The sequence below is a fragment of the Salvia hispanica genome, chromosome 5 (assembly GCF_023119035.1).
Source record: "Salvia hispanica cultivar TCC Black 2014 chromosome 5, UniMelb_Shisp_WGS_1.0, whole genome shotgun sequence".
NCBI lineage: Eukaryota > Viridiplantae > Streptophyta > Magnoliopsida > Lamiales > Lamiaceae > Salvia > Salvia hispanica.
The window spans coordinates 23418337-23436233 of record NC_062969.1 but is presented as its reverse complement, the minus strand read 5'-3'; the positions used below and the strand labels follow the sequence as shown (position 1 = coordinate 23436233).

Below are 17897 nucleotides of genomic sequence, written 5' to 3'. Positions count from 1 at the left end.
ATTATAGAAATACTCTCAAGAATAAGTTAAAAGTCGGCACTAACTCCACTAAAACTGGATTTTCCAAAGTGGGTTAGTTTGGATTTTAGAATAAATTTATGTATGCATAGGTTATAGGTAAAGAATCAAATGATAATACCTGGATTACATTTGCAGTCGATATAAATGGTAGCCGAATTTTTTAACTATTCTCAACGTTTTATTTGTTGAGATTTGATGTATCAGTTGTTTCCATCTTTTATAGTGATAGCATGCATTGGAATATCATCAAATTTGTGTTGCCATTCATTATATAGTCGTGATTCGTGAATGATAATAGCGTTGCTTAATTCATTTGATGGTACAATTATTTGCCCAACTATCGCGTGAGTTGGTAGCTTGAGAAGTGTCTAATATAATTCACTATTTTCTCTATTCTTTTAGAACAAATTTATTTGATAGAATTCTCAGATTATGCTCTGAAAGTAATTTGGTTCTTCATTCAATTATTATAGTATATACTACCCCATCTTACAATAGGAGTCACGTTTGGTGTGAGCTCGAATTTTAAGAAATGTAGAGAATGATGAATTGGTTAAGTTAGCAGTACTAGAATGAGGTGTATCTATCATTTATAATAAAAATGAAATATGACTTTTATCGTGGGATGGAAGTAGTATTTGATTTTTATTCCATGTGTATGTTAAACAAATGTATCCCAAGTTAAGTCAATTAGATCATGGCTTATTAGTTATATAAATAATTGTTTAGAAAATATTGGTAGGATCTGAACACAATTTTTTAGTTACAGCTTACAGAGGCCATCACTCGCCTTCAAATAATATTCATGTCGCTGCCAAAACCGAAAAATAATTATGTGGCTCAATCTGATAAAATCAATATAGGCTATTATTAGCTATATAGGCACATGTCCTTGAATAAAATAATCCAAGAGACAAAATATATATTGGTCATCGCTCAAAGCATGGATAAATTTATGTTGATTTCATTTCTGTTGATGTGAAACTTTACAGATATTGCATACATTGAACATCATTTTTATAAATTTTAGTTTATAGTTCATCTTGCACGTTCACAATATTTAAAATCAGTTTAACATATGAAATTAGTAGTACCAAGTTGAAATTATGCTACAAGTGTGTATGGTATATATCATGATTGGGCATGGGGACTTTTCTCTTACAAATTATGACTTTTTTCAAATTTAAATAGGAAATCTTTGACTATAAATCACATAATAGTTGCCAGTTGTTATATGGTTGGTGGCTTATGTACGTACTAAATATACTCCAATTCTTGTTGTTTGTTTCTACTTATACCATTACTATTGCACAAAAATGGTTTACAAAATAGCCGTCTCTCTTTTTTTTTCAAATATAAGAACTAATGAAATACATTTCTTTACGCGTGTAAAAAATGATAAAGAACTATGGGTTCGTTTGTTTATCAATAAAGTAATAATATTCCATATAATTCATCATGTGTTTGAAATAATTTTAAAAAATGGATAAAACTTTAACTAATTCTCCCATGTCTCACAGTAAGAGTCACATTTGGTGTGAACACAGATTTTAAGAAATGTGTAGAATAATAGATTAAAATAGTTAGTGGAACATGTGGTCCACTTTTTATATTGATTTTATAATAGAATATGAGTGAAGCGAGTTAGTGGAAAGTGAGACATACTTACTATTTATGGTAAAAGTGAAACGTGACTCTTATTGTGAGACGGGGGAGTATTAATCAATTAAACATAAATATATGTCATATTAATTGGTATGATTCCTCGAAATATGATTTTAGAGATTATGATTTCTCGCAATATGATTCATGATAGAGGAAAATAATATGCTACATATCTTTTGTAAGCACCTCACTTGTTTGAAGCATGTATAGTGTCATTTATTTTGTTTTATATATTTAGTTTGATTTTATAACCTCAAAAAAATATACTGAAATTTTTAATTTCATAAAATTTATAAAAATCAAAGCTCGATTTACTCGTTTTCTCTATAACTTTAAATAAGTGAATAACATAACAAATCAACTTTGATTTTTACAAATTTTATGAAATAGAAATTTTTGATAACTTTTTTTAATATACTACTAGAACTAATTAAATATATAAAACCAAAAAACAACAAAGTTAAACGTGTTTCGAATGAGGGTGGTGCTCATATAAGGTGCCGCGTAAAGTGTATATCATTTCCCTCATGATAGATTACATATCATGTTTGTAATTAAAGAAAATTGTTAGGATTTTGAATATATAGTAATCAATTGAATTCAAATAGCTAATTGGCATACTAACTGGATTATCTAATTAATTTCATAATTAGAGTAAAATTATAATAATTAACATATTGACTGATAAATTATTATTATTGTTAAAATAGTATAATCGATAATTTTAAAATTACATTAGGATTTTCTTCAAAATGTATTCATTAAGAACATAATAATAGTCATTAGTATATTACTATTATTCATAATTTTAATAGTAACATGAAAATATTCTCAATAATTTGTTAGTTGATGAGATAATAATAATAATAATGATGATAAAAATAATAAAAATAAAAACATGATTCCATATATAATTCAATAATTAAATATATTTATCCCTTAATATTAATTTATTATTATTTTTTTTATTATAGTTTTATAAATTTATTAAAATTATATTAAATACTTAAATATTACTCCCTTCGTCCCGGCTAAGATGACATATTGCTTAGCCGGCACGGGGTTTTAGGAGTTATTGGTTAAAGTGTTTAATTGGAGAGAGAGAAGGTGGGTGTAAATATTAAAGTAGAGAGATAAAGAAAGATGAATATTTTAATAGGAGTGAGAAAAAGTGGTTGAGTGTATTAATTGGAGAGAGAAAGTTACCAAAAAAGGAAATGTGTCATCTTAGTTGGGACAGACTAAAAAGGAAAACGTGTCATCTTAAGCGGGACGGTGAGAGTATAAGAATATGAGAAAAAGAATATCCATGAAACTGTGATGAATTAGAATCCTCGAAAATTACACTACTTTCATTATTTTTAAAATTCTGATTACTTTTTTTTTGTTTTGTCTGATTAAAAATTAAATAAACATCAAAATTTTAAAAATCAAGGAAGGAGATTATATTCCAGACAGAATCCTAGCAAATGAAAATACTTTAAATATTTTGTCATCTATTGATATTTTCTAACAATACAGATCATTGTTTAGAATTTGTACAATATTTAGAGTTTGCATTTAAAGCGTCTCCACCGGCGGACGTCCCGGTCGCCCCTCGCCGACGTCCGACCGGACGTCCGTCGTAGTGGGTGGGAAGGGCGCCCACGCCCGTCCCGAGTGCCCGTCGGATGGCCTCGCCCCTCGCACCGACGTTCGACCGGACGTCCGCCACTGTGGCGAAGGTCGGACGTCTCGCAATTTTTAATTTTATTTTTTTTTTTTAAAAAAAACTCTATAAATAGGGCTCCCCCAACTTCATTTCATTCACACCACTTGTGTTGATAAGTTTCTCTCTCTAACCTCTTTTTTCAATTATATCTAATGGCGAGTAGTCGTGCGGGTGGTAGTGGCGGAGGCGCTAGTGATAGTGATAGTGATAGTGATGATGAATTGGATCTCGCTGTGCAAGAGGCGATTGATCGATTGCTCCGGCAGAGGCAGCAGCGGCGGCGGCGGCGGCGGCGGTACCTCGGCCGATCCATCGCCGACGTCATGTATCCCGGGACCACATTGCTGCACATATTCGGTTGTATGAGGACTACTTTGCTCCGCAGCCGCGTTTTGGGGATGCCTTATTCCGGCGACGTTTTAGGATGCATCGTCCTCTGTTTATGCATATCGTGGGTGCTTTAGAGAGAAGATACGAGTTTTTCAGGATCAGGGAGGATGCGGCTGGCAAACCCGGACACACGGCTATACAGAAGTGCACTACCGCAATCAGGAAACCGGCGTACGGAGGCCCGGCCAACATGTTCGACGAGTACCTCCACATTGGCGAGTCTTCAGCCGTCGAGTGTCTGCTGAATTTTGCGCGGGCGTTAGATCGATATTCGGGGATCGGTATCTTCGGCGTCCGAGCCCCGAAGACTGCCAGCGGCTGATAAATATGCACGGGTCGGTGCACGGGTTCCCGGGATGTTGGGCGGCATAGATTGTATGCATTGGGAGTGGAGGAACTGCCCCGTCGCCTGGAAGGGGATACACACTTCCGGCTTCAAAGCCAAGCATCCCATGATGATCTTTGAAGCATGGTGACTGACTGACTATGGATATGGCATGCTTTATTTTGGAGTCGTCGGGTCGAACAACGACATCAACGTCCTCCGGTCGTTGCCCCTGTTCAACGATCATTGCAATGGCGTTGGTCCCGCCATCGGTTTCGTCGCCAACGACAACCAGCACAATATGGGATACTATTTGGCGGATGAGATATACCCAAATGGCCGTCTTTGTGAAGACGATCAAGCATGCGATCGGACCAAAGAAGTCCTACTTTGCGACCACGTCAGGAGGCAGCGCGCAATGATGTTGAGCGCGCATTTGGTGTGCTCCAGAGTCGATGGGGGATGGTGAGGGGTCCGGCACGACAGTGGTATTTTCCCAACATCGGCGACATCATGTACGCATGTATCATTTTGCACAACATGATTGTCGAAAGTGAAGGGGACGAACTGACTCAGTGGACCAGCGAAGATGACACGGGTGCCGGTCCAAGCCACGGCGTGGCCAGTGCGAATGTGAACATGGGGGTACCTCATGGAGAGGTTGAGCGGTTGCGTGCATTTGCCGACATGCGGCAAAGAGATGCCCATATTCGACTTCAGGAGGATATCATCGAAGAGGTTTGGACGTGGAGGGGTGCAAGTTGATGTGGTTGCTTTTTTTTCTATCTACTATGTAATTTTTTTTTTCGAATGATGTATGTTTTTTTTAATGAAATATTCGCATTTCCCCGTTCGTATTCGTGTCGAATTTTAATTCCGTAAATTTTAATTTTAATTGTGAATTTAATTTTATTGCGGGAAGTCCTAATGGGAAGTCCTAGTGCAGTGAGAAGGGCTGGCAGTGGAATGGGAGGGGCTAGTGATGACGTGGCAGACAGTTTTGTGGGAAGTCCTAGTGGAAGGGGCTAGTGGGAAGGGCGCCACCGGAGACGCTCTTAATTCCATTCCGACTCTATATGAAATGTATATTGATGAAACGTGTAAATTGATAATAACAATGACATCAAATAGTATGATTCAAAAACCCCCTCATTTTCATGAGGGCGGCATGTTGATGACCGAGTATTGTTTGATTTGAATAAATATGTAGCGTAAGACATAAAATAGGTAACTCAGAGTTATGTATGGGGCAAGTAAAGTATTATTAATTGCAATAGGATTATCCATAGCTGTCAACGACAAACAAGTTATAACATGAATGAACGGTTAAAACTAAGATCAGGTTGATCATATATATGCTCCTCAAAAAAGTAAAATGATACTCCAGTAGACACTCACGACATTATAAAAACATACTATCATACGAAATTATAGTATTGTATGCTAATATGATGGCGAAAGTTTGATGAAAGGTAAAAGGTGGTCCCACTTACAGTGTTACAAGTGACCTCCATTTAAAACACTTGCTCCCTAACGGTCAGCACGGAATATGCTCCCACCGTCATCCATTAAATGCTCTCTCTCTCTCTCTCTTCCTTCCCCAATACTATTAGAAAATGAATAAGAAAATGTTGACATAACCAAACAATTTAGTAGAAAAGCTAAAGGCTTCACATAAATTAGTATATATGGCCTGCAAATTTAGAAAATGGATCATCATCATCATCATCATCATCATCATCATCATCTCTACATGCATCAGCAAATATATATCTTTGACAAATTCCACATGACTTTGTCAAAGGAAATGGACACAAAATTCACGATTTCAACAATAAAACTAGGATGCTGCCATGCTGGTAATAATATAAACTACTAGGCCATATTTTTCTTGCCCAAAAAAGCAGCAAAATTGATGTTGGGAGTGAAATATTTATATACGATGAGGAAGAGTGCCTAATCCTGTGGAGCAGAAGCAGCTTCTTTAAGACATGATCTCATGACCTTCCCCAGCTTCGAACAAGCATCGAGGCATAACTGCATTGCCTGCAAACAACGTGTCACTTGGTTTCAATTCATGACTCCTAGTTTCTTTCTACTGTGATTTTGTAACATCAAGTTTAAGAAGTGTAAATCAAGTTTTTTCCTATCAAGGCAGCAGCATGTTTGCAATGATTCTGATTATAGAACTTAATATAAGCGAGGCTCCAAATGTGCTCGTTTTGGACAGCATGTTTCTCTATACCTCATTGATCTTAGTTGTCGACCACTCCCCAGTGACAGTCATCTGTGTGACCTCATTGCGCGATGGCATGCAAGTGATCATAAGAGCCCCGTCTTGATGGCTTTCTTCTTCTGATACAGGGTCGATGAGAAGATTCTTCCCAATACATGACTGTGCATCGACATTTGAAATGGTAAAATAACATGAATGAAAAGCATATGTACAAGTTTGACATTCGTATTTGGTAAAAAAAATTATATTATTTTATCCTATATAACTAATATGAAGTGAAGAAAGTCACAATCATGATCACATATATATGAGGAATTGTTCACACAAAAATACAAAGAAAGAAAAGATACAAGCATTGGGTTCATACCACAGAAACAGAGGCAACCATGTCATACAACATGATGCCTGCATCTGCAAGAGCAAGACTGGCACACGACGTGATTACCGGAAGATCACCTGTGGCAAGCATTATATGTTTCAAGTAAGCATGGCAAGCATCACTCCAAAATTGTCTCATCAGAAATTACTATCGAATAGTCAAGAAATATAACTCATCATTAGACAAGAGAGACATAGAAACTACTAAAATGATAGTATTGCTTTGAGAAGATGACAGCAAAGATACTATTCTGATATTTTCTTTAAAAAAAAAAAAAAATCCCAAAAGAAGTTCAAAGGTAATACTCACTTCCTCCAGATTCCAATACCAAAGCGAAGACATCAACAGTTGTCTTAGGAAAAGATTTCAGTATAATGGCGCCCTCCAGAGCTTTGTGGAGCATTGCCGAAATATCCTTGGTTTCTGGAGTCTGGACGGCAAGCAGTATAAGTTTCAGATACATAGAGAACTAATGGAGTATATAAGGAAAGATAGAACACCATCACTGAAAAAATAAGATGATTAACCTGACCACGGACAGGAGAAGCAAAAGTTGTATAACTGACATTACAGTTTAACCGTCCAACATTACTATACATCATAGCTTTCTTACTTTCCCTAGGACCAAAGCTGAACAAAAAAGAAAATCAAGAAATTTAACATTTCATCATGCTATGTTATAGAAAGATAATAACTTCATGGAAAGACTAAGACATCATGCTCTGAATTCTAAATCAAACGTATGCTCTGAATTCTATCTCAAACATTTACATGACATATATCCAATTCAAACTCCAAAGCAAATATGTAGAATTCAGAGGAAGTTGACAAGAAGATGAGATAAATGAATGGATCGTCTGTCGAGAGATAAAATGAAAAAAAAAAATTAGGTAAGTGGCCTAAATTTTTTGACAAGAAGGCAATATTTGAAATTTTAGTTATGCTTTTCCAACCTTGGAGCAAAATGAAGAAATTTAATAAGCCTCAAACATAGAAAACGATATACTCCATATAGACTTGGAATTCGTCACAAGGACAATTTCTTGAAGGATATTTCAAAACTTCCCATTTTTAGGAGTAAATCTTTTCTCATTCTTCCCTCCAATATACTAGAAAATGTAAAGACTGGTGAATAGTATTGAAAATATTAAATTTCACTCCAATAAATGTTAGGGTGTCATCTATCAGATTAAGCATGCACTTACACAGATACAATGACCTTGGTGTTTCCGAACTCGGCATAAGCAGACCCTGAGGAAGAATTCACTGCCCCGGTCTTCAAAACTGCAAGATTACAAGCAGCGCGATTGCAATAAGTCATAAGTTAAGAGTATTAGGCAAACTATACTCCCATATAATGGAAGCAAGTTACCAATGGCACAGATAACAAACGATTAGGAAAGCTCACAAAAGCACAAAACAGTATTGAAAATTGAAAATTGAAATTGTAACAAATCAAAACCATGATCCGGATAGACTCGGAAGTTTTAGCTGCTGGATATAATAACGGTACAGGGATTTAATCTGATGATGCAGCATAAGCATTGTAACTATATGAGACAAGCAAACAGAATGAGAGAAATTTGAACTGCACACACAAAAGTGTCTCACAAACATGAAACATGCCAATAGAACAAATAACAAGGTCAGGCTAAATCTTGTTCTTAAAGCAGAAAAAATACTGCCACATATAAGCCAAATTGCTTGAAGTGAGAGGAGGAATTTTAACTCAACTTCTGAAGTGCAATTTTCTTTTTTTAGACAAGCTCTGCACTTTCCAACAGTTGTGTAAATTGTAAGGAAATGAAATTGATCTTTGAACCCTCTTAACTCTGAACTACCTAAGCATAAGCTATCAGCTGCATTCCTTCATCACACACATCCACTGTGTTCGAATGAAATAAAACCAAATACTAGGAGAACTAGAGCATTACAACAAATAAGAATACGATCGTAACACATTGATAAGAACAAATATCGCGTTATGCAACAGTAACAATTAATCAAAGACAGCAAAGCACATTACCAAAATTGAAAAACAAAATTTAATGGTAAACTCTATCACTCTATATTTCTGCATATGTAATTCAGTAACTGAAAACCCTAGCCTGTTCACTTTAGATAAATCCCAAAGCAGAACAAACAACCATTTCACGAACTCTAACACGACTCAAAAAGAATAAGCAAAGCACGAAAACAAGCTTCAGAGGGTACATAAAGCTTATGTGAAAAAAATTAGGACATTGAGATACAAAAGAAAGGAAGGGCTGAAGCGAATGAGGTTACGTACATGCAGGGCGGCACTGGGGGAGGCCGCGGCCATCAGGTCGGACCCATTCAGAGTCGGTTTGGATCGTGGGCCTCTTCTTTCGGTGAGCGGTCGATGGTGAATATGTTGGAGCCGCAGCACCTGGTTTTCCGGCCATTGCACTCCCTCCCTCTCTCTGTATGTGATGCCGCCGGCGGTCTTGTGCGAGCCCTCAACCTTTTTTTTCTTTTTCTTTTCTATTTTTACTTAAATCTTAATAAAGCATTTCATTTTCATAACCAAAATTTGTTGGAGAAATATTTTTGGATATGTTTAAATGATTATTTTGCCCTACTTTTTTATGTACTTTAATGTATGTTCTTGAGAATTTGATATAATAGAAGAATGATCTCACTAGTCCAATAATATTTAGTTATTTACTACTAGTATTTTGATTATATTTCAATACCTTACTATATTCTCAAGATATTTCATAGAAAATCTTCATCTATCATATTGGTGGATCAATATTAGTAGTAATTTTTTAAAGAGTAATATAGTACAGATCAAATAGACAAATATCACATAGCCAAATAAGAAACAGAATAAGTGTATGGGTACAAAATCATGATTTTAAATTACTATTTTAATTATATGGGTACAAAATTACAAGAAATAAGTGTAAAGAGAAAAAAAACTAGAACGACTGCAAGTGAAACTGTAAAAGAGCATTTCATGAGCTCTCTGCAAACTTGACCTATAACTTCCTTAATGCTAAACCAACAATGTTAGAACAAAGCAGCTGCTCATGCGTGCTAGTTTATGTACCTGCGTATGAAATCTTGAGAACATGGGACTCAAACGTTTGGAAGGCAGAATGACTCCAACCGCGGCTCTGTTAAATCCACCACCACTTCCTCGTCTTGTAGGCCCCGCGAGCTTCGTCTCTTTGAGGTGAGGAGCATCAGCTTCTCTACATCGGATTGCGACTCATCTGCTTCCTTATCATTCTTGATGATCTCGGATGTGATTTGCTTGATCTCTTCTGTCGACGAGGAGGAGGAATCGTGAACTTCTCCATCACTCATCTCTGGATTCTCACTCTTCAGTCCACACTGAAGATCAGATAACATGTGTTCAAGAACAAAATAGGCTTATCAAGAGCCATGTGATAGTAGATAGGTACCTGAAATGCGCGTACTGGCAGATTATTCCGTTTAGATCTGTTTGGAGCGATAGTCGAAAGAATCTGGACCACTTCGCTCATGGTTGGTCGAGAATCAGGATCCAGCAGCAGGCACTCCTTTGCTAAGTAGGCCATTACCTGCATCTCTTCTTCTTCAAACTTTCCTTGGAGACGCGGGTCTGGCAACTCATGTATCACTCTCTTACTGTCATGCAGACGAGCTGTTGCCTGCAAAGCGATTATAAAAGAGTTTCCCTTCTCATTCAAACATAGCTACTACTAGCAGACACCGCTACAACATATCTAGGCAAAAGCTAACAAGTAAACTTCCCATACCCATATCACGAGACTTTCTGTCCCTTTGTTGGATGACTTGTGGATGGGCTTTCGACCAGTGATGAGTTCAAGAAGAACTACGCCAAAACTGAAAACATCAGACTTTAGAGAAGCTCGTCCAACAATAGCATACTCTGGTGCAAAGTAACCGAAGGTCCCTTGCATTCTATCTGGAGAACCGGAACAACTGACAATGCCATCATTCTGAAGGTGTTTAGCCATGCCAAGATCCGTAATCTGCAGACATTAAATATTGAGTAGTCTCGTATAGCAGGCTGAAAACAAATACATTAGTATTTTACAATGATACATAATTAACTATAGCTTTCAATCACAACTTTAATATTGTTTGCTACTGATGAAGGATATTTCCTACCTTGGCTCTCCAGCTTTCATCTAAGAGAATGTTCGTGGATTTGACATCTCTGTGCAATATTCTAGGTGCAGCAGCATCATGGAGATACTCCAAACCTCGTGCAGCTCCAAGAGCTATTGAAACTCGTGTATTCCAATCCAAACAGTGGCCTAGTTCCCCATCGAGACATTCCCTGAGATTACCATTGGGAATATACTCAAATACCAGTAGCCTCTCAGCATTCTTCCATTGGTGTTCCAAGCAGTACCCAAGCAAAGGAACCACATGACAGTGGTGAAGTCTTGCAATCAGTTGTATCTGAGTGCAAAAAGAGGTTCCGAATTCACATCCTTCTACTTACTAATTATGAAAATTGTTTTGACTGATAAACAGTGAATTAGTTTAGCACCTCAGTCAGGAAAACATGTTCTGCGTCCGGGCCACCTTCCAGTTTCATTCTCTTGACTGCAACTGTTCTACCATCTCTCAGATTACCACGGTAGACGTGGCTGCATCCTCCAACTCCAACCAAATTAGTATCAGAAAATTTGTCTGTTGCATTTTCCAGCTCAGAATACGAAAACTGTATTATCGTTCCATGCAGTGCTTTTGTTCCTCTTCTCAGCAGGAATGGATTCTGGGGAATGCATCCTTTAGCCAAGAAAAGACAAAGCCAGATTATAGAGATGTTAAAAATCAATCATGAGACCTGCTTCAGTTGAATAATCTACTTCTTCTGGAGAAATATCTTGAAGCAGAAAATATAGTCCAATAAAAATTGCATATATGAATATTTACCCATACAAGGTACAGAGGAATCTAGATATCCTTTGTATACTGGCATAGGAGAAGAACCGTGGCTCATTATGTTTACAGCACTACTGCAACTTGTTAGTCTATCTGATGAAGATGAAGCCCATTGGACTGGTTGCTTGTCCTTCCGATAGACATGCCATAACATTATAGCAGCCAGTCCAATAGCCGTCAGGACGAGACAGAGTAAGACAACTATGAACACAACTTTGACTGGAAACCTTTTCTTTGAAGGCTCTAACTCGGATAAAGTCCCTGTAAAGATGGAGTACGTAAGCATATGAAAGCATCACTTTTTGCAAGTGATCACTTGAGATTCTCATGTATCATGTAATTGCACAGACAGGGTGTGATTGGCCAGGGTAAATTTTCCATAAACTGGCAGAAAATGTACTAGTAAAGAAGGATTTGTCACTAAGTTGCTGACATGAAAATCACATTCCCCTTCATTATGAAGATGGTTCATTATCAACGAACATTGAAGAGTGATAGACTGCTAAACAAGTTGCCACTGATCATATCGTCAAGCTTTGAAGATTACCAGCATTACAGTTACATGCAGCAAAACAGCTGCTTCCATTTTCTTCGCCTACTAACCTAGGTAACCCACCAGTATTGCAAATGCAAGTCCATCTATTTTTGTCCGATCCTCCTGCGACTGCACGTTAAGAAATAAAAGACAGGTCAAGGAACTAGGGAAAAAGATTAGCTCCATAAACAGAAAAGTCTGACTTGATAAATAGACAGTGATTATCTAGACTATGTAATTCACCTTGAATATGTATCTATATCTAAATCAAACATTTTGGTCCTTTGTTTCTGGGTTATACAGATACATTGTCCAATAAATCTACAAGAAAATGTCAACCAACAAACGGACTATTTCTATCATTCTTAGCAGTTAGTTCTCCATAAAATACATTCCATCATAGTATGTGGGACTCTCTTTGTCATACAAAAGGAACCACCAGAATTGAGTGATAGATATTCAAATCTAGGGACTAAGTTACGGTCTATAGCCAATAATGCAAGGAGATAAATATTAAGAGAAACTGTATACCAGGGCTACAATCACAGGAAGAAGAGCAGTTTGCCAGGCCAAATGGCAAAGTTTGTTCACGTGCAATAGAGCATGTGCATGTCCACTTGTTCGTGTCGGAACTTGTTGCAGGCCCATCTGGAAAAGGTCAAAGACAGTAAGCTTGCTACCATATACTGCTAGAAAGGTACTTTTGAAAAAATCAAGGCAATGCAGAAGTTGTGTTATTGATTCTATATAACGCTGGCCACATATACAACTCATAAGAAAATGGTAATGTGGATATGGACTCTAGGACATGTATATTACTTACCAGATAGAGTCTGCTGAAACCAGACCAAGTTAATGAAACAAAGAAGTGCAATCTCCACCTGACGCCCCATGTATTCAGCATCAATAAGAAAACTGAAAATTGAAGCAAACAATAAAAACCAACAAAACATTACAGAATTCAGAATGTAGTTTTCCAATTAACTATATTGTAGGCAAACAAATATATTTGCACAGATAACCTAACTGTAAGAGAAAATGAGTCCATATGAAAGTAATGGTGAGGGGGATAAGACAAATAACCCTGAAGGACTATGAATATCACTAGCAGTAGATGAATACATGTGTATTGTTTCAGTAAATTTAAAGTTGGGGGAGATAAATAAATAAACTTACTTGCATTTTGTAAACGCTCAACCAGACCTAGATAGTGTTTGCTGTACATCCATTAGCTCATCTCTTTAAGCCACAAACGTTGAACTTGTTCTTGCTGAACAATTTCTAATAATACCCCGGGTAACACTGTCCAAACAGCATACACAGATATGCTAATTGAGCAAGATGATAACTGTCTATGATAAAAGTTATATTAATAATTAATAATACATTTGTCCATACTATAGTAAACTCATAGCAAGCCATAGTACATGACACACACATAGAGAGCTTTTATGGAAAGGATGGTTGCACATTAAATTTTATCTTAATAGGTAGCACAGTATTGGAAATATCATTACCCTCCTCAGATAAAAAAAAAAATTAAAAAACAAACATCTGCTAAAGAAATCTGAGAAATAAGAGCCCTTGACTATCTGGGCATCAAGTAGACTTAGCTCCCATATTTCTAAGCAGATAAACATACATGGCATTTGATGATCAATAAATGTACTGGTGATGTAATGCCCTCGAGGGCGAATACTGAACAACCAAATCACACGTAAAAAGCTTGGCTAATACGACTTTTTTTTCCTTTCTTTTACATGGTTGGTGAACAAATCTCATATTCTTTGGCCTAAAATGCCTAAAATTTTATCATCACTCCCAAAATGAACTAAAAAGAGTAATATTGTATTATATTCAATTGTTTTTAGCAGAGATGTGAAAACTTCCATCACAATTCACAAACGATGCACGTATAACAGAAATCATCCTACAATAATTGCAATAATAGCATTCTATTCCATCTCAGATAATAAATAATTCAAACCTTATATAATCTTCATTGCAACTTTGATAAAAAAAAATATGCTCTCTTTCCGATAGAGATCCATCAGCTTATTAAGTTTGCTTGTGCATGCTTGGTGTTTGTTGAGAACTAGTCAGAGTTTTTTGCTTCAAATGCAGTTTGTGTAACTAAACGAACTCAAAAGTAAATATGTTAGGTAACTCCATAGATTATGAATCACTGACTCTATTTCGTGTGCAATTGTTGAGAAGAGGGGATGGACTGGTAAAGATTGTGAAAATGATCTAAACTGATTGACTCAAGGAAGTCAGTGGAGATGTTACAATCACATTACTCTTATACATTGTCACTGTTAATCAAAGGATCCAACGTCATAATCGATATTTAAAGCAAAAGAAGGGCTGTCCTTACCACTTAATATTTTGGACTTCACGCGTGATAAGACGAGGTGAAAGCCAAGGGCAGACCTGCAAAGTATTTTATACAAGATTATTCATATCTAGAAAGACATCTCAACTAACAACTAAAAGAAACAAAATATACGAGAAAAAAGACATGGATTTGGGCTGAAGAAAATGAGGATACAAAAAAGATGTTGTATAAAGTATAATGTGGTCCATCAACCAAACTCGGTGAAAGCTACTACTTCTCAAACTGATAGAGACCCCTCAGCAATCAACTAAACTAATACTATATCTCATCTGATCCTGGTTCAGATAAGGTGATAATGGGTTCTAAATACAGAAAGAATAAATCAGACGTTTATGATTGAAAAAAACAATGAATTTACATTATATGAATGGTCCAAAGCAGATACATGCCAACGGTTAGGAATAGGAAAGACTTTGCTTACAAGACTAATTCATAGAGGTTGAGAGTCCACTAGTTGCAGTACACATATTTATTTATATATAATTTTTTGAATGATGATGAGCACGACAAGGACATGTATTGTTTCCTCTTGACCTCACTTGTCGGTAGAATTAAAATCTAATTATTATTCTGTCTTTACTTCTTCATCAAAATTAATAATGTGGAAAACAGAGAATGAAATAATCCGAATCATAACCTTACCTTATAATAGGTGAAGGCGAGTTCCAACTCATCTAATTTTCTTTTACCTCACTCAAAAGAAATTACAGTAGAGCAACTAAATTCCAAATAAGAATTACCCTCACGCGCAAGCGCGTGCACCCTGTGTTTCCTGTTCCATTGCTGATATTTCGAATTTCAAGGCTAGCATTATCTTGTTGCAGTACGATAGATAAGAACAGATATTCGGGAAAACGCATAAGATTGCGATTTGATAAGTTTAAATAACCACATCGAAATTATACTTGATTGTGCTTCGCCAGCAGAAAAAAGTTGCAGCGTTTAAATCGATTTTGAAACTGAAGCCTTTTAATTCAGATTCGCAAACATAGTATAGTAACTGATAAAATACTGGATAGCCACCTCGCCATCAACTTCTGAGCTAATCCTAACAACATTGAAACAATTAGCAGCTTAAGCATACCTTTTGCAACGGATGTTTAACCAGGAATTCGTAGCTGCAGCCGCGGTCAAATAGAAAAATGTACAACTCTCTCTGTCTCCAAAGCAATAAAACTCAATTCTGCTTGAAAAATCTGATCTCGTGAAATGCGGAGAATTAGAAGCGAATTAAACACAGGTTCCCTCGACACCAAGGGTGTGTAGAGAGGGAGAGAGAGATGTAGGTATGTAACGGTGAAGGAGTTACAGCTTGAGGTAGCAGTAGCACAGATGTCTATGCTGAAGAAAAAGAAAAAAAAAAAAGTCGTTCCTGCCACGTGGAGTTTCAGATTTGCTGAAATTTTCAAATGCTTGAAGCGCACTGCACCGCTCCTTGATTTTGGAATTTTGAAATCAAGTAGCGGGGTGACCAAATCCGATCACACGGTCATGAATCAACGGATCTGCTCTGGGGACGCGACAACACACGTGTCGTTCTCCCATTTGAGGGAGGTTAGGAAAAGTGTTTACGACGATTGGGTCCCGCTGCATTTACTGTGACAGTCAAGGCTCTTGCCTGTTATTCTATTTGCGCATATTTTAACTTTTTTATGTTTCCGTATTTGGAATTTCGATTTAGTAGTAGTACTAGTAATTTATTCTCATTCGAAATAGCCTATATGCAATTAATAGTTTCTTTTTCAAATTACTATATCGACAAGACAATATCACAATATTTTCTCTCTGGTGTGATAATTATTTTATTTGGTGTTTTTTCCTTTTTAAACTTCTCACTAATTTATTAAAAAAATACATAAAAAATGTTAGTATGCCTTGATTCCGTCTATAGTTTGCCGCTAGCTTGAATCGGGGTATCGGCGTACGATAAAATCTCATGTAGACAATAATGTGTTGATTTATTTTTCAAAAATAAAAAAAAGAATAAAAAATTAAAAAAAAAAGAATTAAAAAAAATTAAAAAAAGAATTATAAAAAAATTAAAAAATAAATTTATCCGATCATTAGCACGATCAGGTCAGCCATTGGGTAATGTCTTGTAGCTTGTCGGCCATACATATTGGAAGCAACACGAAGCGATCGGCCAACTTAATGCCGATCCGCTCGCCAACATTCGTCTCGCCGATTGCAATGGTTCAAGCTACCCGATCGGGTTAGCGCGGCTTTAAGGTCGGGCTAGCCGGTCGCTAGCCGACCATTGCGGATGCTTTTATGGTGATGGGGCAGTTTGGTAATTTCCACTAGATTTCTTCCTTATTAATCAATTTTTTTTTTAAAGATGGAGTCAATATTAAACGGTCGCGATTCGCTATTAAACGGCTACTAAGTAATTAATCATGTTTTAAATAGACTCGGATTTTTATTTATAAGTAGTATATTGCATTGCATCATTGTTGACATTAATTTGAAAATTATTTTTACGGAGGCGTGCATCTACCTATGGTCTACAAATTACAATAAAACACAATTATAATTAATTGAATATTTTGGTCATTAGTCAAATCATAGGCCAGCCATTCTCTCCTCTGCCATTTTTCTCTATGTATATCTCCTTTCCTATCTAATCTAAGAATTTGTGTTGTTCAAACTGAGCGTCTTTGACAGATGGTTAAATAAATCTTGAAATTTGAGCTGTTGACATATGTGTATATTTTTATTTCATGAAATAAAGGGAGTTGATCAATTTTTAATAAAAAAATATAGAACTAGTCTAAGGGACCAATTTCTTCAATTATATCCTTTGGAGTTGAATATGAGCATCCACTGGGCGCATGTTCTTGAGTCGGCCGGCTTTATCGAGGGGTACCCCCGTCGTACACCAGGGGTGGCCGCTCCGTGGGTTTCTGACCTGGCCATCGTCACCGACCCAACTCGTCGCCAGTACGCCTTCGTCTTCGACGATCATGTTGTGCAGAATAATGCAGGCGTATATTATCTGGGAAACGCATCCGATATCCCACAAACGCCATTGGGCCCTTGATTGCCGCCCATCGAGACCGGAGCACACCAAATGCGCGCTCCACGCCCTTGCGCGCCGACTCCCGTCGTTGCGCAAAGTAGGCCTTCTTTTCATCACTTGTTTGTCGGATTCGTCTTCACAAAGACCAGCCACCGAGGGCATATATCCCATCTCGCCAAGTATCCCATGTTGTGCTGGTTGTCGTTGGCCACAAACGAGACGGCCGGACCGACGCCCTGGCACTTCTCGTTGCCCGCAGCCAGGTCGGCAGAGTAAGCACCGGTTG

General features: G+C 37.0%; 2 protein-coding genes across 9 annotated transcripts; both read right to left on the bottom strand.

The window, feature by feature from the left end:
• Window positions 1-5357: 5357 nt before the first annotated feature.
• On the bottom strand, window positions 5358-9307 carry LOC125187376 (exosome complex component RRP41-like). 2 transcript variants are annotated; one of them, XM_048083960.1, is made up of 8 exons: window positions 9018-9307; window positions 7933-8011; window positions 7255-7357; window positions 7037-7157; window positions 6716-6804; window positions 6358-6507; window positions 6054-6158; window positions 5358-5718 (listed from the first exon to the last, which is right to left on the bottom strand). In XM_048083960.1, the coding sequence occupies exons 1-7, from the start codon at window positions 9151-9153 to the stop codon at window positions 6069-6071; spliced, it is 768 nt and encodes a 255-aa protein (XP_047939917.1). In that variant the 5' UTR covers window positions 9154-9307; the 3' UTR covers window positions 5358-5718; window positions 6054-6068. The 2 variants fall into 2 exon arrangements, with proteins under 2 accessions (XP_047939917.1, XP_047939916.1); XM_048083959.1 differs by lacking the exon at window positions 5358-5718 and having other exon boundaries at window positions 5813-6158; window positions 9018-9304.
• A 274-nt stretch (window positions 9308-9581) lies between these two features.
• On the bottom strand, window positions 9582-15901 carry LOC125186040 (receptor-like serine/threonine-protein kinase NCRK). Of its 7 annotated transcripts, none has more exons than XM_048082342.1 (12): window positions 15677-15901; window positions 14572-14627; window positions 13371-13546; window positions 13018-13109; window positions 12726-12842; window positions 12207-12323; window positions 11651-11920; window positions 11262-11503; window positions 10874-11170; window positions 10498-10734; window positions 10162-10389; window positions 9582-10090 (listed from the first exon to the last, which is right to left on the bottom strand). In XM_048082342.1, the coding sequence occupies exons 4-12, from the start codon at window positions 13085-13087 to the stop codon at window positions 9833-9835; spliced, it is 1836 nt and encodes a 611-aa protein (XP_047938299.1). In that variant the 5' UTR covers window positions 13088-13109; window positions 13371-13546; window positions 14572-14627; window positions 15677-15901; the 3' UTR covers window positions 9582-9832. The 7 variants fall into 7 exon arrangements, with proteins under 7 accessions (XP_047938299.1, XP_047938300.1, XP_047938298.1 ...); XM_048082343.1 differs by having other exon boundaries at window positions 13371-13542; XM_048082341.1 differs by having other exon boundaries at window positions 13371-13496.
• Between the last annotated feature and the right edge of the window lie 1996 nt (window positions 15902-17897).